At 32.4% G+C, this 24,723-nt stretch overlaps 2 protein-coding genes across 4 annotated transcripts; both read right to left on the reverse strand.

Moving 5' to 3' along the window:
- Nucleotides 1-2,057: 2,057 nt before the first annotated feature.
- LOC140879847 (transcription factor TGA9-like) lies at nt 2,058-7,120 on the reverse strand. Of its 3 annotated transcripts, none has more exons than XM_073283774.1 (13): nt 6,810-7,120; nt 6,567-6,688; nt 6,336-6,433; nt 5,893-5,966; nt 5,467-5,757; nt 4,616-4,663; nt 4,376-4,435; nt 4,201-4,278; nt 4,019-4,064; nt 3,004-3,275; nt 2,667-2,888; nt 2,431-2,573; nt 2,058-2,328 (listed from the first exon to the last, which is right to left on the reverse strand). In XM_073283774.1, exons 2-13 carry the CDS (start codon nt 6,680-6,682, stop codon nt 2,238-2,240), a joined length of 1,539 nt encoding a protein of 512 aa, XP_073139875.1. In that variant the 5' UTR covers nt 6,683-6,688; nt 6,810-7,120; the 3' UTR covers nt 2,058-2,237. The 3 variants fall into 3 exon arrangements, with proteins under 3 accessions (XP_073139875.1, XP_073139877.1, XP_073139878.1); XM_073283776.1 differs by having other exon boundaries at nt 2,059-2,328; nt 6,567-6,668; nt 6,810-7,119; XM_073283777.1 differs by lacking the exons at nt 6,336-6,433; nt 6,567-6,688; nt 6,810-7,120 and adding an exon at nt 6,099-6,249 and having other exon boundaries at nt 2,059-2,328.
- Nucleotides 7,121-19,386: 12,266 nt separating this feature from the next.
- LOC140882880 (probable calcium-binding protein CML48) lies at nt 19,387-21,982 on the reverse strand. The gene is made up of 5 exons (XM_073289112.1): nt 21,480-21,982; nt 21,127-21,173; nt 20,129-20,307; nt 20,022-20,040; nt 19,387-19,662 (listed from the first exon to the last, which is right to left on the reverse strand). The coding sequence occupies exons 1-5, from the start codon at nt 21,901-21,903 to the stop codon at nt 19,555-19,557; spliced, it is 777 nt and encodes a 258-aa protein (XP_073145213.1). The 5' UTR covers nt 21,904-21,982; the 3' UTR covers nt 19,387-19,554.
- Between the last annotated feature and the right edge of the window lie 2,741 nt (nt 21,983-24,723).

Raw genomic sequence — 24,723 nt, forward strand, 5'->3', positions numbered from 1 at the left:
TGTATGGGTTAAAGCAATCCGGCCGAATGTGGTATAATCGGCTAAGTGAACACTTGATGAAAAAGGGATATGTAAATGATCCAATATGCCCTTGTGTTTTCATCAAGAAAACAACATCGGGATGCGTGATTATTGCTGTATATGTTGATGATTTAAACATCATTGGAACGAATAAAGAAATTCAAGAAGTGATGTTATACTTGAAGGAAGAATTTGAAATGAAAGACCTTGGAAAAATCAAGTATTGTCTTGGTTTACAAATTGAACAAAAAGAATGTGGAATTTTTGTTCACCAGTCTAATTATACAGAGAAGGTCCTTAAACGTTTCAATATGGATCAATCAAATCCTTTAAGTACTCCAATGGTTGTCAGATCATTGAATATAGAAAAAGGATCCATTTCGTCCATGTGAAGATGATGAAGTTGTTCTTGGTCCTGAAGTACCATATCTAAGTGCCATTGGTGCCCTTATGTATCTTGCAAATTGCACTAGACCAGACATATCTTTTGCAGTAAATTTATTGGCAAGATTCAGTTCATGTCCAACGAAGAGGCACTGGAACGGAATTAAACATATATTCCGTTATTTACGAGGAACGACGGATTTGAGACTTTTGTATCCAAAAGATACAAATCAGAGAATAATTGGTTATGCTGATGCTGGATACTTATCTGATCCACATAAGGCACGTTCCCAAACCGGATATGTATTTACTCGTGGAGGCACTGCAATCTCTTGGCGATCACAGAAACAAACACTTGTTACAACTTCATCAAATCATGCCGAGATTATTGCACTACATGAAGCAAGCCGTGAATGTGTCTGGCTTAAATCAATGACTCGGCATATCCAAACTTCTTGCGGATTATCAGTGGACAAGAATCCAATCACACTGTATGAAGATAATGCCGCATGTGTTGCCCAAATGAAAGAAGGATACATCAAAAGTGACAGAACTAAACATATTCCTCCTAAATTCTTTGCATACACTCAAGAGCTGGAGAAGAATAAAGATATTGATATCTATTACATTCAATCAAGTGAGAACTCATCCGATCTCTTCACAAAGGCACTTCCCACGGCGATATTCAGACACATTTATAATATTGGGATGCGCAATCTACGAAATATGTGAAGAATCATTCATGTTGACATCAGGGGGAGTTTACGTGGCTGCACTCTTTTTTCCTTACTATGGTTTTTGTCCCAATAGGTTTTTCCTAGTAAGGTTTTTAACGAGGCAGTATACAACACGTAATGGAGATAGTCATTCTATCATGATCATCATCACAAGGGGGAGTGTTGAAAATATATATAAATATATATTATTATTTATTGTTGAATGTTGAAGGTTGAAAGTTGAAAATTGAGTTGTAAAATATTGAAAATTAGCGTGTGATGATGTAATTAATGATGTATTAATTTTTGACTAATCTCCAATTGAGATCTATAAATAGGTCTCTCCATTTGTGTAGAAAAACACAATTGTGAAGAGAGAAAAATTTTATAAAGTGTAGAATTTGATAAATTTTGAGTTTTTGAGTTTTTACTTTTTACCGTAAATTTTTACTTTTTCACAACAAAAGACGGATTATCATGTTATTAAAAAAAATGTTTCAATTCATGTATATATTAACGTTTCTCAGCGTACGTATACCTTGAGTTTTATAATCGTATCGAAGACCATATATTCTTAAAATCAACTAAACAAATTATAATAAAAGTAATTTTTTTTGTGAAACTTATATCCGAAAAGCGGTTAAACCGAATCAATATATATTGTGAAAAATATTTTTTTGGAAATTATACTTTTTCATCAGAATTTGTGTTGGATAAAATAATAGGATATTTTGTAACCATGTAAATACCACTTCATCACGCTTTGATAATATTATATGAGATATAAATTTCTTTTTTTTTTTTAAGTTTTCATGCCATCCCATGTCTTGAAAATGTCTATTTTGACATGCCGATTCCTCTTTTTCATAAATAAATAAATATATATCTATATGTGTGTGTGTGTCTAGCTAGTGGAATATTATCCTTTGATGAACATGAAATTGAATAATAATTACATTTATAATATTGTAACATTCTAATATATATAATAATTATAATAATATTATAATTAACTAAAAGCTAGAGAAAATTAATAGAAGAAAAAACCTAAATGAAATTCTGAATGCTGGGACAGCATAGATTCCATCCATTTAATTTTCAAGAAACTGGTAATGATCAGAAGTGGGAGAACTGATTAATCTGATGAGATGGTTGTAGCATTTGCATACCCGGAGTCATTTCCCCATTATTATCCGTCATCAAACTCCTGAAAATCGTTCATTACATAAATAATCAATCAAATAAATAATTAGTAATTTAACATCTAAACAAAATATGTGAAATAAATTAATGTAGAATTTGTTCTTACTCTCTTGGACGAGAAGCCCATAAAGAACTTAAAGCTCGTAATCGACCATAGTATTCTCCGATCACCACGAAACATCTCGCGGCTTGTCGAACCGTTAGCACGCGACGCAACTGGTGAAGAGTTTGTTGCCTTAGATTATCTGCCTGCGTTTTGCAAAAACACATTCATCACATGACCAGCATGCATGAAGCTAGCTAGCATTGAAAAGAAACCACGCGATATCGAAAAATATATACCTGACGAACGAAACCTTCGAGATTGGAAATCTTGCCGAGAGCAACCACCATATGATGCATACTATCATTGAGAGAGGAATTGGCTATGGCATCAAGCAAAGATTGGTGTAATTGATCAAGTCCTTGCGAAAGCGCCTCCTCCGCCTGCTGTGTCGACTGCTGGAGGCCATATATCCCCACTAGCTGTTGCTCCGTCAAGGGGTCTAATTGCGATATCAACATCTTATAAAGAAAAGTGTCACAATATGTTTCAGATATATAAAAAAGACAATAAATGCATGGTAATTACAAGCTCTAGGTATCGTCTAGCAAGAGCCATATATAATATCATCCAAACCTTGATTAGATCAGAAGGCCGAAAGCCACCCATCCAAAGGAAGCAACGTTCGACCGCTGTAGCCCACATTCCGGTGATGAGATGGAAAACATCAGATTTAGCAGCCACTCCTCTCAAACGAAAGATTTCGTCATAATGTGTTATGTAACCATCGACGATCACCCTTAGATCACCGTCTGATAAGTGCGATTGCAATGCGGTTCGCAGCTCCGTCATATGGCCATGATCGTCATCTACCCATCTAGCGTATTCCATGTCGAATACTGCACCACCTGCAATATTTAATTCAATGACAAATAGATTACTAAGACATACACATATATGAAGATATATGTTACATTAATATTCTTCTTTTTCCTCGTATATATGGCATAGACTTAATCAGCTATTAATATTGATAATTTGATATAGTTGAACAAATATTTAGATTTTATTTGATTACATTGTAAATCGAGGATGTTGGTTGTAGTAAAAATTGTGGTTACTCTAGTCAAAAGTCTGTAAAAGTAAAATAATTTTAATGTCTGACAATGTGGAGGGCAGACTTAATAAACATGAATATGAACATAGTTTTATTTTAATTTAAGACGGAACGGCGGATCCTTATTTGGATGCATGATCCGCAAAAAAAAAATTTATTTTTATTGTAAATATGGACACGATTATCTCGTCACACCGTCTCATATGAGATGAGTAGGTAAACGAAAAATATTCCAAATTATACTTGCAAACTTTATAAATTCACGTCAAAATAAATTAAATTGCACCATGACCAACATATTATAATCATATGAAACTCCAAACCCCACCACACACACCTCTGCCTCAAAGATTCTCTGTTTCTTATTTACCATGCTGACACAAAGGTAAAAAAATTTTACGGAATCATCTCAAAACCCATTATAAAAAAAATTAAAACCGGGGAAAATTATAAAGTTAACTTTACATTTTTTTAGCAGAAAAATAATAAAAAATTAAAAGGCCGGAAGACACATGTAAAGTATATGTAACTCACCGGAGCTGATATTACCATTGGCGACCCCACCTCCTAAGAAAAGTCCCTGTTGACCACAATAATTGAGAAAGACAATTAAAGGGATATTCAGAAATGGCATTAAATATTTTCGCTTCAAAAATAATTGTTTCCGGGGGCATTGAATTCTTGGGGGTCACATTTTTCAAACTTTTATTCATTACCTGTGACCTTGCCCTCTGAAGATCTTGCTCAAGTTGCGACAGCCTTATCCTACTTGATTCTAGCTGCTGTACGTACGCCTGCAAATTTTGTTTTAAGATATGTAATTCATTACATTAATTTTCATAACCCAAAAAAAAAATCATAATTTTAATATACATATACAGTATATATTACCTTTTTTCTGATCCTGCTCTTTCTTGCGGCTTCCCTGTTTTGAGCCAAACGTCTCAATGTCTATGAAAAGGGAACAAATCATCAGATTCAGCATTAGATTTTAATTATTTCTCAATAAATATTGATATGTTACGAAAATATTTAAATCCAGGATTATATATATATGTATATAGTAGAATTGGTGTGTGCCCCCCATGTGCATGTATAAATGTGGGCTTCTTTTTCACCAATCATCATCACCTTAGCATCAAGTACTTTTTCTGAATTCGAACCCGGCCCCCTTCTTCTCTGCACATTTTCAAGAAAGAATTAGAAGACAAGTCTTTTCAAAAAATGTAAAAAAAAAAACGTACAGTAAACGAAGAAGGTATAAATTTACTTTTTTTTTTTAATTCATAATGATGTTGAAGTATTTGTATAAATTTACTGCTGTTATGATGTGGAGAAATTAGAAAACGAGTATTACAAAAAAATAAAAATAAAAGAATTAATCATAAATGGCAGAATCTTTGGGAGATCTTTTGTTTTTTTTTTACCAACTATACAAAGTTTGTAATTATTAGAGAATATCGGAGTTGTGATGCTGATATGTATACTGTTTCTTGAAAAAATAATAATGGCGCTGACTGGCAAAATGGCCAAGAAATATTCACTATATTCAGTCCCATAGCCTGCCATTAAATTCCCTCGGATTCTATTACTACCTATCTATATATCAAATGTTAGAGCGAAAGTGGCGTGAAAGAAAAAACAAAAAGAAATGGAACTCTAGTTCTTGGGAGACAGAGACCCATAATAAAATAATTGTAAATTCATTAGGAACAATACTAACAGTTAATCTACTGTAGGATTCAGCTTTTTCTTTGATTGCATGTCATAACAAAAAATCAGAAAATCCATAATATCAGAAGTTCCAGAACTAAAGTTTTGATGTAAATCATCTGCTGTTTTTTGGGATTTGGGATTAATATTTATTACAAGTATGTTACTATCGACGCTTTCTTCATGAGTTTCTTGGTGTTTTTTTTTTTTTTTGAGATTCAAGAAGAATTAAAAATCGAAAGAAAGAAAGAAAACAATATAAGCAGTACCTTATCTGGTGTTTGCTTTGCAGTTGCAGTTGCAGTAGCATGAGTAGCTTGTGAGATTCCCGTTCCGGGGCTATCACTTCCACTCGCCATCTCCACTTGTCGTAGCCGCTGCAGCGGCTGAAGGTGGTGGTGCTTGTAGTCAAAGGCCGCCGCCGCCGCCGCAGCCTGTTGTTCCGGTGATGCTTTCCTGCTGATGGGAGACTCGCTCTCGGTCTCCAATCTGGTGGAGGAAAGAGTGTTCATGGGTGATCGGCCTGAATCAGTACTCTCCTCCCCAGATTTCGAGCTTCCCTGCAGCATTGTAATATAAAGATCAACTAAAAAGATGATTTTATGCTTCATGCAATTAAAAAGAGAGAGAGTGTGAGATAACAGATGAAAGCTTCAAATGGTCAAAAAATACGAAGGAGATTTAATTGTAAGTACTCTTTGCTGGAATCTGATAGGCCAAGAAGGGAACATCTCCAGGGTAGCTGCAGGCTTGACTGTAGAATATAAAGCTGCAGCAACGAAATCACAAAAGCAAATTCTTTTTAAGAATCGTTCCAGCAGATCAAATACATGCTTTAATTTGCTTTAATTTGCATTTACATCAAAAAGGGGGTAGGAACCTAATCACCCTTTATACTCACTCTCGTAGCAGTTATGGAGTCAGTAAAAATTATGCAAAAACTGATCAAAGTTTGCTTCCTTATTTGAAATCTCACGCCATTCCAACTCTTGCTCAAAAATGATTTCTCTGTCAAAAATGGCAAGTACGTCCCCCCTACCCCATCCAGACTTATTCAAAAAACACACACAAACACACCAGGGGCGTGTTTGTTACACTCAGAGATATATATATAGAGAGAGAGGGTATGTATGTATACTTTGTTTGATTTCATGATTATTATTGTTGAGCTTAACTCCTTGCAGTACTATTGCTTCTTCCAGTTCTCCAAAATCAAAATCAGATACCTCGTGATTTCTTTTTGTCATAAAAAGAGATAAAAACAAAAACCCATGTCAGAAATATGAAACACCGCACGAATCATGAATCTGGGAAGTTTAAAAAAAAAAAAAAAGTAAATGAACTTCTGATCATCATGCGATCCGATTACATGAAGGAGCTTGTGTTGGAATGATGAAGCATGTGAGGAGGAATCCCGAATGGAATTTGATGACCCGACTCCGATAAAGCAGCAGCTGCAGCTTCTCCCACTCTATTACTCGCCATGCAAAACTTATTTTCACATCATTTTCAGCAACTCAACTTGTATCACACGAAGAAGAATAAAAAAGATGGCTCTTTTTTTTCTTGAAAAATCTGCTTGTCTCCAAAAACCCAACTGGGAATCAAATACCTTTTTGAGATGATGAATTACAAATTGGATCAATCTTTCATTTCAGTAGCCATCAAATGAAAGGAGGGTCCGTTCTCTGATGATCTCTACTTCTCTCTATTCGGTTGGCAAGAATTTGGGATATTTGAAAGGGGTCCCTGTCTGGCTTTCTTTTCTTGCTTGTTTTCTCTGCGAAGAAAATTAAATGAAACGGTGATTACTGTGTGTACTAGTAAGCTAGATTTACTAGTATCACAAACGAGAAACTCAACCTATGGTGTACAGAAAATCTTGTCCTTATAATTTTGTATATATGCTCGTCTCACTCGAGTCTTTGCGGGTTTTGTTTGTGTTCGTGGAAATTAATAAATAAATAAAAATGTTTTGTTCAAAGAAACAAACAATATAAAAATAATAATGAAGCACTAGATTCATGAATGACTCCTACTCCACTGTAGGTGACCGACTCTGCTTTTTCATTGGCTTTTCTATGAGTTTATTCAAATTTTCCAAGTACTGAAGATTTCAATTTTTACATTTATCGGACATAATCGTGAGACATCTCCACTAAAATCTACCGGCAAAGAGTCGATAGCAGCAAAGGAAAATAAATTACTTTGACCGGGCACGGTTTCTTTATATGTCCCCGTCCACATGATTCATATAATAAAAATTAATATTTTTAACATAAAATATTAGACATTTGTGTGAAGAAAATTTATTGTAAGTGATTAAAAAAAAAATAGTAACCTTCTTTGTGTCATGTAAGAATATTTTTAAATCAAAGCGAGACAGCTCAAACAATGGAAATAGGCCCAAAATTTTACAGAAGAAAATAATATGAAGATCCCATGTTTTCGTTTTTGTTTTGTTTTGTTTTTTAAAAAAAAAAAAAAGAAAGAAAAAAGGGCAGAGATTTTAGCCCATTTGGCGTGTATAATAATAGTATAATACCACGAGGTTCGCATTCAATTTTTCCACAATATGTCGATTGGTTGGTAAATTGAGGCTCGGTTTGAATAAATATTTATAAATATTTTTATTAAACTATTTTTAATAAATAAATATTTATAAATATTTTTATTAAACTATTTTTAATAAATAAATATGCATTTGAAAAATTATTCTATAAAATATTCTTTCGATTACAAAGTGGTATGTTTTATTTTAAATCATTGTTTTCAGTTTTAAAAACATGAAAAAAAAATAACTCAATTGTTTTTAAAAAATGATACTTGAAGAATACATTTTTAAAAAATATTTTTCCAAAATGGTTTATAAAAATCTTGTTCAAACACATATTTTAAGTTTTTTCACTTATAAAGTACTAAAAGTATTTAAAGTATTTGTTTAAACAGATCTTGAATTTTACAAAATGATCGAATAACATATTATTTGGACAGAGAATTTAAATTAATTGGAATTATCATAAAATGATCATGGTTATTCAAATGAAAATATATAGGATGAATTAGGGAAAGAAAAACACAATTTTTATTGATCTCGTTTGTACTTAACTTGCAGATGTGACGAAATAAAATGAATTACTATGAAAGATCAAAAACGCGAAAATTACAAATTTCAGTCGTTTAAGTTTACATCTTTATAGTTTTGAACTTCTAAGTTTTCGAAATTGTGTCTTACTTGTGTATATTCTATTTTTTTATGTATAATTTTAGTTATCTTTGATAGTGCACAATTGACATCATATCAGCAAAAAATATCGATAAAAATTGTAAAAAAAAATTGAAATTGAAATTTGAAAACATACATATCAAACATGATAAATATATAATAATAATAATAATAATAATAATAATAATATTAAATAATAATGAGCAATATTTTAGAAAAAATAATGTTAGACTATCTGTTACGTGTAGTGTAGACTGTAGAAGGTTTTATTGTCTTTTTATCTTATGTTTTAAAATAATGAGTTTACTTTTTGGCAATATGGTTTTTGAGCATTTGACAACTAGAGCACTTGACAAGATTTATTAATTAATTAATTAGGATTGTATTTAAGATATTGCTTGTATCCTATCGTTAGATTAATAATAACACCAAGTTGGGCATATTATTAAACCAGGTTTTGAAATGGATTTGTTTGGTATTATCGGCTTTTGTTGATGGGTCGCCATCTTTTCCGTGTCATCACACAACACATAAATTAATTTTAGATTCTTTTCCTTTAATGGGAAATTAATTTCCATTTTGTTTTAAAATTCAAACTACTATTCGAGATAACATTTTAATACCACATATATGCATTAGATTAAATGTTTGGAGTGGACATGTGGTCTTCACCTGTTAACTTGAAATAATTTAAAGTGAAGATGGTTTCTCTCTAGATTTCAATATAAATTATGCATACATTAATGTATGAGAATATGGGTTTTTCCCCTTATGTCTTTAGCAAAAATTTAGAGTGGCATTTTCCATACCTTACTTTTAAGCATCCATATATTTATTATTCCTTAAATATCAATAGTAAACGGCCCTGATGCTATTCAAAATGAAACAAAGTTAGTAAAATAGACGAGCACGGGATCAAATGATCGCGAATTCAAATAAAGTCTGAAATTTATTCAATATACACTGAAAAAATAGAGACCACAAGTTCTCAACATCAGTAAAGAAAGCCAAAAAAAAAAAAAAGGCAAAGAGATTTTGTTCCTATTTAAGGAATATACAATTTTGCTGTGTCAATTATAATGGGGAACAAATTATTTGGTATTATTATGCGGAAAGGATGTTGGTGGGTCTGTGAATTTTATAAACAAAAAATAATTTGAAGAGTGTTACTAATATTTTAATTTTAAAAATATATATATTATTGCCTTAAAAATATATATATATATATATATATATATATATATTATTTAAATGAGGGGTTGTGTCTTGTTTCCCTAAACCAGATTCCCATTTAAGAGTGGCTTTGATTAGTGGACCCATGATGTCTTTCATCCAAGAGGTGAATCATTAATATGGTCAATATTTTATATATATATAGAGTAAATGTTTGGCTTCATCTGCCTTTTCGGCCCCTACCACTTATTCTTAATTCTCCTTCCTGAATTTCAATGATTGGTTTCTTTCTTTTTCTCTCAAATAAATAAATGATAGTTTTTGTATTTTAACAAATATTTTAACTTATTATTTTTGCAAATTTTTTAAATAAATATGTCTTGCATATTCATTACAAATTATATGCTTTTCAGTGGACATATGTAATTTGTGTGGATACATAAAATGTTTTATTTGAACAAAAATATATTCAAGAGAGAAGACGTTCATGCACTAGTATTTGGGTTCCAAAATGTTAAACCAAAAGTCTGGCATTTATTTTGCTCAAAATAAAAAAGAAAAAAAAAGGGCCAATGCATTGAAAAAATATCAATTATGGTGAAACATCTTCCAAAAAGCATCTACATGAGATCTGTATCGAGTTCGAGACATGTGTAAAAGTACTTATTTATATATATAATATATATAGTACTTATTTATATATGTATATATGTGTGTCTCTCGAAGATAGCAGTATATATATATATATATACTTTTTAAGTTTGAATTTGTTCATTTGGAATCTGGGTTCTTCTACTTCATTTTTCTTTAATATGAATTTCTTTTTTTCTCTCTCTTTTTATATCATTCCTTAAGTCCCATAGGTTTGATCCTGTAGAATTTGACCATTGAACGAAGGGTACGAAATCAATCAGATTTCTTTTTCGATCAAAAGTACTATGTGAAATCTTCGGTTTTTTCCTCTTCCTCTATCCCTATCCCATAGGTACAGTGTTTGAATCAATAGAGAACCTTTTCTTCTGTATGAATCGATCTTATATATATATTTATTTATTATTGTGAAAAAATAAAAAATTTATGGTAAAAAGTAAAAACTTCAAAACTCAAAATATATCAAACTCTACACTTTATAATATTTTTCTCTCAAATCAATTGTATTTTTCATCACAAATGAAGACCTATTTATAGATCCACATTTGAGATTAGTTCAAAAATTAAAACATCATCATCTACATCATCACACACTAATTTTTCACATTTTACAACTCAATATTCAACATTCAATATTCAATAATAATAAAATAATATATTTTCAACACTCCCCCTTGTGATGATGATCGTCATATGATGATTGTCTTTATTATGTGTTTTTATGTTGCCTCGTTAAAAACCTTACTAGGAAAAACCCAGTGGGATAAAAACCATAGCAAGAAAAAAAGAGTGCAGCCACGTAAACTCCCCCTCATGTTAACATGAATGATTCTTCACATATTCCGCAGATTGCGAATCCCAATGTTGTATATATGCTTTCTGAATATCGTCGTGGGAAGTGCCTTTGTGAAGAGATCTGATGAGTTCTCACTTGATTGAATATAACAGATATCAATATCTTTATTTTTCTCAAGTTCTTGAGTGTAGGCAAAGAACTTTGGGGGTATATGTTTTGTTCTGTTACTTTTGATGTATCATTCTTTCATTTAAGCAATACATGCAGCATTGTCTTCATACAAAGTCACAGGCTTCTTGTTTACTGTCAATCCACACGATATTTGAATATGTTTGGTCATTGACTTTAACCATACACATTCACGACTTGCTTCATGTAATGCAATAATCTCGGCGTGATTTGATGAAGTTGTTAAGAGTGTTTGTTTCTATGAACGTCAAGAAATTGCGGTGCCTCCACGAGTAAATACATATCCGATTTGAGAACGTGGCTTATGTGGATCAGATAAATACTCAGCATCAGCATAACCAATGATACTTTGATTGGTGTCTTTTGAGTACAAAAGTCCCAAATCTGTCGTTCCTCGTAGATAACGGAATATATGTTTAATTCCGTTCCAGTGCCTCTTTGTTGGATATGAACTGAATCTTGCCAATAAATTTACAGCAAAAGATATATCAGGTCTAGTGCAATTTGCAAGATACATAAGGGCACCAATGACACTTAGATATGGTACTTCTGGACCAAGAATAACTTCATCATCTTCACATAGACGGAATGGATCATTTTCTATGTTTAATGATTTTACAACCATTGGAGTACTTAATGGATTTGATTTATCCATATTAAAACGTTTAAGGATCTTTTCTGTATAATTTGCCTGATGAACAAAAATTCCACATTCTTTTTGTTCGATTTGCAAACCCAGACAATACTTGGTTTTTCCAAGATCCTTCATTTCAAATTCTTCCTTCAAGTACATCATAACTTCTTGAATTTCTTTATTCGTTCCAATGATGTTTAAATCATCAACATATACAGCAATTATTACATATCCGGATGTTGTTTTCTTGATGAAAACACAAGGGCATATTGGATCATTTACATATCTTTTTTTCATCAAGTGATCACTTAGCCGATTATACCACATTCGGTCGGATTGCTTCAACCCATATAATGATCTTTGCAATTTTACAAAATAAAATTCTCTGGGTTTTGAACTTTGTGCTTCATGCATCTTAAATCCTTCAGGGATTTTCATATATATATCATTATCAAGTGATCCATATAAGTAAGCCGTAACAATATCCATCAGACACATTTCCAAATTTTCAGAGACTGTCAAACTAATCAAATATCGAAACGTAATTGCATCCATAACAGGAGAATACGTTTCTTCATAATCAATTCCAGGCCTTTGAGAAAAACCTTGTGCAACAAGTCTAGCTTTATATCTTGTTATTTCATTTTTCTCATTTTGCTTTCGAATAAAAACCCATTTGTATCCAACAGGTTTTATACCTTCAGGTGTGAGGACTATAGGTCCAAAAACATTGCCTTTATTTAGCGAATCCAATTCAACCTGGATGGCATATTTTCATTTTGCCCAATCATGACTAGTTTTACATTCACCAAAGGATTTTTGTTCATGATCCTCGTTTTCATTTATGATGTCACATGCCACATTATAAGAAAATATCTCATCAATATCTTCTATATCTTTCCGATTCCATATTTTTCCAGTATTAATATAATTGATAGAGATTTCACTATTCTCGTCAGTTTGTGGTTCTGACAGAACATTTTCATCATCTGGTGTTTCTTCTGGAACATCATTTTCTATTTTATGATCATCGTGTTTCTTTATGCCTTTTATTTTCCGAGGATTTTTATCTTTGGAACCGACTGGCCTTCCACGCTTCAAGCGTTTTATGACATCATGAGTGTCTTCAATTTGTTTTTTTGGAATTTCAATTCGAGCAGGGGCATTTACAGCATGTATATATGATTTTTTACCCATTTTGTGTCTGCAAATGCATCTGGAATTTGATTTGCAATTCTTTGCAAGTGTACAATTTGTTGTACATCTTTCTCACATTGTTTGGTCCTTGGATCCAAATGTAACAATGATGATACATACCATGTGATTTCTTTTTCGATGTGTTTCTTTTCTCCCCCTAACATTGGGAAGATTTCTTCATTAAAATGACAATCAGCAAAACGTGCTGTAAACACATCGCCTGTTTGAGGCTCAAGATATCGAATAATTGATGGGCTATCATAACCGATATAAATACCGATTTTTCTTTGAGGACCCATTTTTGATCGTTGAGGTGGTGCAATAGGCACATACACCGTACATCCAAAAATTCTCAAATGAGAAATATTTGGTTCTTTACCAAATGCAAGCTGCAATGGGGAGAATTTATGATATGCACTTTGTCTGATGCGAATTAATGCTGCAGCATGTAAAATTGCATGTCCCCATATATAAATAGGGAGTTTTGTTCTCATAATCATTGGTCTAGCAATCAGTTGTAGACGTTTAATCAATGATTCAGCTAATCCATTCTGTGTATGAACATGAGCAACAGGATGTTCAACAGTAATTCACATTGACATACAATAGTCATTGAAAGTTTGGGAAGTAAATTCTCCAGCATTATCAAGTCTTATTTTCTTGATTGTATAATCGGGAAATTGATTCCGCAATTTTATTATTTGAGCCATTAATCTTGCAAATGCCACATTCCGAGTTGATAATAAGCATACATGTGACCATCTGCTGGAGGCATCGATCAATACCATAAAATATCGAAATGGTCCACATGGTGGTTGAATTGGCCCACAAATATCACCCTGAATACGTTCAAGAAATATGGGTGATTCTGTTTGGATTTTAGCTGGCGATGGTCTTATAATAAGTTTTTTCAAGAGAACATGCTTTACATTGAAACTTATTATTCTGAAAGATCTTCTAGTCTTTCAATGGATGACCATGCGTATTTTCAATAATTCTTTGCATCATTATTGAACCAGGATGTCCCAATCGATCTTGCCAATTGGTTAATATTGAAGAACTATTAACCACCATATTTGATTCGATTGGCCTTATATGTGTATAATGCAATCCAGTAGGGAGCATTGATAATTTTCAACCACATATTTCTTTCATGATTTATATGTGGTAAGACACATATATTTCTGATTTCCATCAGTTATCGTCTCAGTATCATATCCATGAGAATATATGTCATTAAAACCCAACAAATTTTTTTTCGATTGTGGTGAATATAAAGCATCATTTATCAAAAATTTTGTACCATTTGGTAACAAAAATTGTGCTTTACCACAACCTTCTATCAAGTCTACAGGACCTGATATGGTATTCACCATTGCTTTTGTTGGTTTTATTTCCAAGAAATATCTTTTATCTCGCAGAATAGTGTGCGTTGTACCACTATCTGGTATGCAAATTTCCATGATATTATTTCCATGTTTGCTCATAGCATTTTCATATCAAACTTCACAAAAATATAATAAAAAAAATCAAGGATAATATATATATGCAAAATATATCATGTTTAATAAGAATGCATGAAAAATATAGCATGTTACATTCTAGTCCCACCAATATATTAATCAATGTTCTCGAAATCATTTGAAAAAATCGGCAGCATTGAAATAAGTTGAACCACTTAAATGGTTACTGATTTCAACAAAATTGGTCTCTTTTTCTTTCCTCTTTATCGATACTTTAAAGAGCTTACATAAGTGCTCAGGGGTACATGACCAATTTTTTGGAGTGCCGCATTTATAATAAGCACTCTCATATCTTTTTGAATGATTTTTATTTTCACTCATATTTTCATGCTGCCCTTTTGGGTGGTTCGTGACGTTCTTGTGAGATTAGTTATTGAAGTAACTATCTCGATTATTTTCATATCCACGGCCGTAACCACGATCGCGATCATTTTTACATCCACGTTCATGACCACATCCACTTCCTCGACCACGACCAAAATCTTGTTTATGCATTTGATTTTGGTTTTCATTTTTCATTACGACATTTGCTTCAGAAAATGTCGTTGATCCAGTGGGTCGGGATTGATGATTTCTTATTAACAATTCGTTGTTTTTTTCTAGTGATATCGAGAGCAACGAATTTAAGTTTTGCCAAATTTGACATGATGGTACTAGAAAAACAACAATGCATTTTATTAGTTAATTTCAATTAATATGAAAATACAAAATAATGGATAAACGACGAGTACAAGTATGTTTAAAAATAGATAAAATGTGTGCGGTGGAAAATCGCTGGTGAGTACAAGACTCGTGAGCATGATGATCATAGCCGTTATGAAAAATAGCCTTATAAATGCCATCATCTTCATCTTCGAAAAATCGAGAAAATATTTTGAGAGAAAGAATGAATTTTGGTGTGATTGAAAATGAGTTTGAGTGAACATATTTATAGGCAAAAAACTAGCCGTTTTGTGACCGTTGGGGGTAAGGAAAAAATTGAGTATGTGTTGAATAAAATTTGTGATAATGATGCAATGCATATAATGATAATCATAATTAAATAATTATGTATATCATATCACATTATTATAAGATTGGTGTCGTAGACAACCTTTTATATAATATTGTGAAATTATACCAATATAGTTAGTATAAAGTCAGGTATAGTATATCATATCACATTATTATAAGATCGGTGTCGTAGACAACCTTTTATATAATAACATGAGATTATACGAATATGGTTAGTATATAAATACACAATAATTTATATCATATCACGTTATTATAAGGTCAGTGTCATAGACAACCTTTTATATAATAACATGAAATTATATATTGATACAGTTAATATATATATATAATAAATATATATCACGTTATTGTTTAAAACCTTAGAGGCTTTTATACTTGTCGTATCCCTTACCGGGAGTGTGGGATGTCGTCTTAACATCCTCCCAGGATTTATAACAAGTTTTGAAAAAAACTATTTTTTTCTTAACATGATATTATATATTAATATATACACAATAAAAATATATAAACAGTAAAATAAAAATTCTTACTTGTTGAATATTTTTGACTTCTTCTTGTATTTTGGAGCGTCGGAAAATATAGAGAACCTTCGAGCGATCGTGCTGATAACGTGTTGTGAAAAAGTAAAAATTTATGGTAAAAAGTAAAAACTCCAAAACTCAAAATATATTAAACTCTACACTTTATAATATTTTTCTCTCAACTCAATTGTATTTTTCATCACAAATGAAGACCTATTTATAGATCCACATTTGAGATTAGTCCAAAAATTGAAACATCATCATCTACATCATCACACACTAATTTTCCACATTTTACAACTCAATATTCAACATTCAATACTCAACAATAATAAAATAATATATTTTTAACATATATATATATATATATATAGTGTCACATCATTGATGGGCATAGTAGGTAGGTACTTGAAAGAAACTCTATATATATATATATATAAGAGAAACTTACTCTAACTTTTGTAAAAAATCTGAGTAGTAAATTGAAAATATCAAGATAAATTAATCACACATTCCTTTTTTGTTTCCCCGTGTCGAAGGCAATTGTATCATGTATGCGCTCGTATTAATTCTGAATCATTGCTGAATTCTTCTACGTACAGTCTATAAGAATTAATCAATACTCTAAAAAATTGTTCGAGTAGGTGAACGTTTGATCAATGATTGTATTTTGATTTTGTTTATCAATAATTTATCGGACGAGCTCGTCGCACAATGCTTAGTTAGTGCGGTTTATTTAACTAACATGGTTTGCGAATAATTACGTTACCGAAGAGCTAACCCGCAGGCCGGCCCACCAAAAATCCACCGTTTGACCGGTCGAGAGCGGGCTAGCCCACTATCTTGGCGGGCTGAAAATTCTCAATCCAACTCAACCCAAAGTGGATTGTGGGTTAGACGGACCGGCCTGCGGGTTGACTCACTAGAAATTAAAACAAATAAAAACTATTATGATTAATTATAAATTTTATTTCATATATAAATATTAATAAAAAAATATTAATAAAATTTTTAATTATTGATTTTATACATGTAAATTTTATATAAAGTAATTAATACAAAAAAAATTCATAGCTTTCATAAAAAAATACATATATCACAATAAAAGTAAAAAAAAATTAATTCTCCAGGACCGCGGGCCAACCCAGGCCCGTCGCAGGTTGCCCGCCTAGGCCCGCGACCCGCGCGGGTTGGCCCATCTAGGCCCACCTTTTAGTTGAGTTGAAAAATTTTTAACTCAACCCATTTAAATTGTGTGGCGGGGCGGGCCGACTCAACGAGTTTAACCCAAATTAACGGCTCTAGGACAAAGTGCTACGTGCGTGGTAGCCATCTCTTGAACATGCAGGACAAAGTGCTACATGACGTCTGAAGGAGGGGTGATTGTGAGACCCCAATTCCACATGAGAAAATTAAGGATTTAAAATGAATTTATAATGGACTACAATGGACTTTATAGCAACTTGGGTTAATCATTTTCGTAAAACGAGGACGAATATGAAGTATTTGTTATAGGAACTCATTGTGGCAGGCCCGGAGCGTGACTACAACAACATCAACTTATTATTATTAATAATTTAACTAACGTATTTATAGAATCTATAACAATGTTAGACGGATTCCATTAAGACATATAAATCATCAATCCGCAACATGGCACGAGGATTTGGGCTTGAACCAAAATTCTGAAAGGACTCGTAAAGTTTACTATATAACCCAATTCAATTTTCCAGCCCTTGTACATTTTGAGAGAGTTTAGTACTTGACGATATACAGACCAACAACAAATCATTTATCAAATCAAAATACCTAGAGTTACAATGAAAATTTGGGTTTCCAATATTAATTTAGAATTTGATAAATTTAGGTTTTGATATAAGATCTGATCTAATATTCCAGAAGAATCAAAGAGAAGGAGTAATTAATATTTTTATTTATTTATTTTTTATAAAAAAAAAAGTTATACCTAGGGTTGGTTCGGTACGGTATACCGACCTTTTTGAAGAATATCGCATACCGTACCGATATTTTGGTATACCGAAATATCGATATACCGAAATTTCGGTATAACATAAATTTCATATCGTTTTTATCGAAATTCGGTACGATATCGGTATAATACCGTCTATACCGACATTATTTTAAAAAACTCTTGTTTTCACCATAAATTTATACCGTCTATACCAACTTAATTAATCTTTATTTGTATCTACGATTTTTTTCGATACAATATATACAATATTTCGGCATTATTTCCCACCCCCAGTTATACCCACAATAGGGGGTGGCTCATGGCCGGTGTGTGTGTAATTCATCTTAATGTTTGACTCTATACGAGAAATTTAATGGCAAAAGGTTCGAAAACATCAATTGCTACTTATAAAATAAAAATCAATCAATTGCCCCTTATTTAAGAGTGCAACTAACGATAAAAAAAATTATCAATATATGTAGAATCCATCGAAAAAATAGTGCATATATACATATATATATATATAAGTATAAATCTACACCTTTAGATGTTTCCGGTAAGTGAAATGCTACATATACATATATTGTCTCAATGCACATTTAAGGATTCAAATCTATCAATACACGTATATTCTATTATTTTTTCCGTGAACCCCATAAATATTGATAAATCTCCTCCTTTAACTACAGTTACTAATATCATTGAAATAATGCTTATAAAAATAGGATGAAATTATCCGATATTTCTATATCTCACGCAACATAAATGCCTTCCATAATTCAACCTATCTTTGAGACACTAATTTAAATATCTATTTAAAGTATATTTTACTAACATAAAAAATTATATATATATATATGAGTTTTGCTATGTTGCCCACCTCCCGTGCCCACCTTCATGCCCACTTATGAGGTGACACTCATCCATTGAATGAACCATTTGTATATGATTCATCTCATCCATTGGATGTAATAAAGATGTGATAAATTGTAGGTCCAATAAAATAGTGCCACATCATTGGTGGGCATGGTAGTTGAACACTTGAAAAAAACTCATATATATAAATATATATATATACATGGAGATCATTGAAAAATCGATCAATTATCACATGGATTGATAAATATCTACTTATAGATGAATAATTTAAATAACACCTAAAATAGTTACTTCTCATTCCCGTTGGTTTGTTAGCAGAAATGAAGTGTCCAAAAAATTTTCAACCCTAAAAAATTAGCAGGGACTGTTAAAACCTCAAGATTGGCATTCTTTGCAGACCTAAAAACACAATACAGCAAACCAACAATGCGATGAACAAAAAATCAAATATTCAAAATTTACAAATAAGCACACAGCTCTAAATATACATCCAGATAGAAAATTTTCGTGAATCCATACTTGCATTACAATATACCCCACTTCCTCAACTTATCAAGACACACACGAAATCGTGAAGTTCTAATCTGAAACAAGGAAGGGAATGAGCATGGACATGAACGTGTCGTAAGTTAGCGTAGCTGAACCCGTGTAACCTGGATCCTTCTCCTTGAATTTCTCAGTCAAGCCCTGAAAAATGTAAACCCAGATGAATCAATGACATGTAGCAGCAAAGAGAATAAGGCCCTTTTCGTTAACAAAGGGGTATAAATCTGATGAGTATGCATAGTCCTCCCACTAGATCATCCATGTAAGTTGTCACACAGGAAAAAAGAGGAAGAGAGAAATTTAGTTGCCTGCTTTTCAAAAAATTTTAAAAAATATATCTTGATTTTGTCTCGTTATATTGCTTCCCGAATGTTGTTCGACCGACGACTCAAATGAGAAAAAACAGAGCAAACGGAAATATGTAAATAGCCATGCGTGCAGATGTAGAAAATGCTCGAGCATCCATCAGATTAGTCAACTTCATTGTAATAGTAGCTCACCTTCACAATCATTCCAGACCTGAATTGAAAAAAAGGTAGTTAACAGACATAAACCAGGTCAATCTATAAGCATTTGAATTTGATTATATTAAAAGATAAGCTCTTACTCAACAAAACAGTCAAAATTCAGCTCGATCTTCCTCCGTCCACTGGAATCATCGTATCTGGAAATCAGAAGTTGGAGAACCGAGGGAGGCAAGGCAAATCCAAGGCTATATAGTGCATCCCTCAATTCTGTAGCATCAATTTTTCCGCTACGATCCCTATCAAATCTTTCAAAAATGGCCTACAAGAGATAAAATATTTTATAGAACAGACATCAGAATCCCAGCCAGTGCAAGGTAGGGTGGATGGCTTATGAGAATATAGCAGCATTCAGATCTGTTCAACTCAATCTACATTTCAAAGGCATCATCCCAATACACTATGACCTCATCATTGTAAACAAAATAGTACAGGTCAAAATGACTTGTTTCAAAATGTTTTATGTGCATATAATATTCAACAAACGGTTAAACCAACAGACAAAACTACACCGAGAGAAGCAACATTTCATCTTTCTTTTCATTTTCTTGCTAATAGTTCTCTAATCTCAATGAATTTCGAAGCTTTGTAAAAAATGCTATTACAACATTATAATCAGTGTTGCTTCACTGGGAATAACTACTTAAACAAAGCAAGTGACCAGTGGACAACAGTAAAACACAGTCAACGCCCTCATTGTGCAGTTGAAAGAGTCTCGCTCTTCGATTGTCACAATCCAAGAATGGAAAATCTTGTTCCATATCATATGGATTACTAATCTTTGAATCTTTTGTCCATCTGCTACCTTATTAAGTACATTATAATTTATATAACAAGGAATAAATCCAGTCTAAAGTATCAGCACTATGTGAGCTGATGATTATGCATAGAACAAATCACATTCTTGAAGAATGGAAGTACTAAATACTCACATATAACATCACAACCATATCATAGAGATTCCTCCTCCAGGGATTAAACAATTAAAACTCATGTGACCTATTCTACAATATTCAAGGGCAAACTATTTACATAGAAAAGACCAACTTTTGGCTCTGAGACTAGCAAAGATGATACTCACCCGCCATTGGCCAAGGCAACTCCATACTTCAGCAAACTCTTTTGGCCCTAAATGTTTCGTGGGAATAATTGTAAATCGTCAATGCCACCAGATTTCGTGAACCAAAAGAAATATTGAAAAACAAAATCAATCACACCCGCCATGAACTAATAGCTGATTCTTTTATGCCTATGAGCGACTCAATAAAAATTTGTCACTTGATCTTATAAAATGACAGAATAACAAGGAAGAATTAACATCAACTTAAAAAGATTAAAGAAAACAATAATAATGTTAAGAAACCAGGAAATAAATCCCGAAGCTGATTAGCCCAAAGTTAGATTCGGAAATTATTCCAAAAAGGGAAAACTGACCGATTCTAAAAGAAGATTCTCCACGATTCCTGAAGAGAAAGATAATCAAACGTAAAGTCCGAAGACTAAACTTTTGGTAATTCCAAGTGAGAGCTTGTTGGAGCTCCATTTCTTCAATATAACCATTTTGGTTCCTGTCCACCATCTGGAAGCTTCGGACCACATCCGGGTGGGTGCCCGGAGGAAACGAACTGTAAACATTCTGCGGTTGCTGATAAGGGTAGGAACCGAAACCGTGCGGCGGCGGAGTCGAACCCGACCCGAACGATGCGGTGCTGCTCTGCGGGTAGGCGCTTGGTGCATAGGACATGGATGGGTTGGCTGGAGGCGGGCGGTAGGGATGGGCCAACATGGGCTGTTGTGGGTCGGGTGCGGGAGGAGCAGATGGGGAGTACGATTGATGACCGCCGCCGTATGCAACCATTTCAATTCACTGCCGGCCGCCGCCTTCGGATAACAGTAACGATGAAGCAGAGGGGCCGATATATATCTAGAAATAGAATTACACTCACATGTTACGTGTATATAAATAAATATCATTTCAAATTTACATATATATTTTAACAGTTTATTGTTCCCCTGAAATATTGAAAATATACATCTCGCTTCTCTGAAATTTTTTCTGAAAAACTTAACATTTTGTGATTTAACCCTTGTCATGATGAGTTTCTTAAACATGCACTGTTTTTACGTCAAAATAACCATTTTTTTAATATTAAAATTATGATACGAAATAACTTTATATTATTGTAATAATTTTCTTATTAATTCAAATACATCAGTCACATTAGAATTACATAATTTTTTTTCACAAATACACGTGATGTATTTGAATAAATATGGAAAATATTACAATAAAAGAAGTATATTTTACTACTATAGACCTAATATTGTACCATCCTAATATTATCAAAAACAATAGTTGCTTAAGCGCTGTAACAACGCGTGCTCAATAACTCTACGTGGTAAGGGTTAAACGTGCAACTATTATAATTACAAAAGGTTAAGGGTTAGGATGCCTATTAAAATTTCACATACAAGAAATGTATATTTTTTTATATTTTACAGAGAAATTTGATACAATAAACTCTATATTTTTTAACAAATAAAAAATTGTTGTGTGAAGGTTAATTTGTACTATATATTTTTAAATTTATAAAAAAATATTAATTTTATTTTTATATATGAATCGAACCAATTCATTTATTAATGACATCATGTCACAAACAATCTACCCAAGCATATATTCTTACAAATAGCCCTACTCATTCTGAAAGTTATAAAATATATCATATAACGATCTTGTAAAATAATCATATTTGTTATTTAAATTGTCTATATGAAATTAATTTTTATTGAATATTATTATTAAAACTTCTATAATTTTATCGCGAATTTTATATTTTAAAACATTAAAGATTTTATTATCCTCGTCTATATTTTTTTAATTGATTAAAATATAAGTAATTAGTTTAATTTTAATCTTTTAATAACTAAAACTTATTTATGTATTCGTAGTTCATTTAGACTCGGTGGAGTTCGAGTGAAACCCCTCCACTCAAAGGTAGGTATGGATGCATTAAATTAGTGATATAAGAAAGTTATTCTCCACACGAGCAATTGCACAATAGGTACAAAATATAACGATCTTGTAAAAGAATCATATTTGGTATTTCATATCATATTTGAGATTTAAAGCACCAACGGGAGTAAATGGTGCACCACCTGTTAATCCCAACACGGGTACAAAACATGGAAAGAGTGAGGTTATCATTAGGGATGGAAAATAATATCGAAATATCTCATATATCGTATCGAAAAAATTGTATTTATCGAAAATTTTGGTATCGGTATCGATATCGGTATTCAATGGCGGAGCTACATTATTGTTGTAAATATCGTTGTACACGATATTTGTTGTACCTTTAGCATTTTCCAATTTTAATTGTGCAACCTCCTCTTTAATAGGAAGAGTCACATCCATCTTGACTATCACTGAAAAATATCATCTTAACTAATATCGTTTTGAAATATATTATAAAGTGACAAATTTTCAGAGATTTAAGCATATATCCTTTTGTCTGAATGAACACAAATTTTTTTGTCATGTATAACATGTTTTGATGAAACGACTCTGACTAATAAAATGCGAAATTTTTTTTAACTAAAATATTAATTACACCTATATGCCCATACATATAAGTATAAACATTAAAAATAAAACTAATAAATAAAATATTTTATAAATTAACTTAACAAAATAATAAATAATTATCCAATAAAAACTTGGGTCTTGCAATAATAAAATAATGTCTATGCTGAAAATTCATGATTCGTGCATACTGAAATAACCATAAATAAAATATTATTCCCAACCACTGAACACATAAAAATTTTGGACTTGTTTTAAACACTGATAAAAAGTCTCAATGCATGACAAAAATCCTAAAGAGACGGTCACGGGGTCCACTGCCAGCGAGCTATATGTCATCACCACCGGTAGGAGTTACAAATAAATCATCATAATCATCTGCACCATATAAGCGTAGTGAGTCTAGAGGCCCAACATATTTTATCTCATAATAACAAGGTTTAAAAATCACACATAAGCACATAATCATACTAATATATATACACATCATGAATATGCATGCATGATCTTAAAATAATGCATCATAAATTCTTCCATGTCATAAATTTCATCATAACATAATATCCATGTGTTATATCATATAATACATAACATAATTTGAGCATGTCATAATCATAAAGAACAGTATAGGTTATATCCATGAGTGTGGCTCGTAACCATGAGCGAATGATCAGTCTAAAAACCATCGTACGTGGCGGTGGATAAATCCACCTCTATGCTAGTAGTAAACTACCTTGTGCTCGGTGGTAAAACCACCTTTATGATGGTAGTAAACTACATCTGTGCTCGGTGGTAAACCACCTCTATGCTGCCACATCACTTCAATTTTCATAAAATATTTTTCATGCTCAACATTAAACATATGGGTTTCTTATGCATCCAACCTCACCTCAAACCATGGCCCGAGGAAGGAGAACAAACCTCTTTTCCGCAAAACCCTTGCACTGCGCGATCTGGTGCAACAGAAGAAAAAAGCCACGGTTCCAGCCTATTCCACCTTAAACCTCCGACCAAGATCGACCCTAGGGATCCTAAGACAACCCTCTAAACCTTGGACCAGCAGCCAACCCGACCCCATGCCATGAAAACGTG

Source organism: Henckelia pumila, chromosome 2 (genome assembly GCF_033568475.1).
Source record: "Henckelia pumila isolate YLH828 chromosome 2, ASM3356847v2, whole genome shotgun sequence".
Taxonomy (NCBI): Eukaryota; Viridiplantae; Streptophyta; class Magnoliopsida; order Lamiales; family Gesneriaceae; genus Henckelia; species Henckelia pumila.

What these genes read in the sequence shown, in the direction of transcription:
- LOC140879847 (XM_073283774.1), bottom strand. Translation starts at nt 6,682, where the DNA reads ATGGCGAGTAATAGAGTGGGAGAAGCTGCAGCTGCTGCTTTATCGGAG. An exon ending in TAATCATGAAATCAAACAAA is followed by an intron (nt 5,967 to 6,335) that starts GTATACATACAT and finishes TCGTTGCTGCAG; the next exon opens with CTTTATATTCTACAGTCAAG. An exon ending in AAAAAGTACTTGATGCTAAG is followed by an intron (nt 4,436 to 4,615) that starts GTGATGATGATT and finishes CCCTTTTCATAG; the next exon opens with ACATTGAGACGTTTGGCTCA.
- LOC140882880 (XM_073289112.1), bottom strand. Translation starts at nt 21,903, where the DNA reads ATGGTTGCATACGGCGGCGGTCATCAATCGTACTCCCCATCTGCTCCT. An exon ending in AGAATCTTCTTTTAGAATCG is followed by an intron (nt 21,174 to 21,479) that starts GTCAGTTTTCCC and finishes CGAAACATTTAG; the next exon opens with GGCCAAAAGAGTTTGCTGAA. An exon ending in GTTGCCTTGGCCAATGGCGG is followed by an intron (nt 20,308 to 21,126) that starts GTGAGTATCATC and finishes TATCTCTTGTAG; the next exon opens with GCCATTTTTGAAAGATTTGA.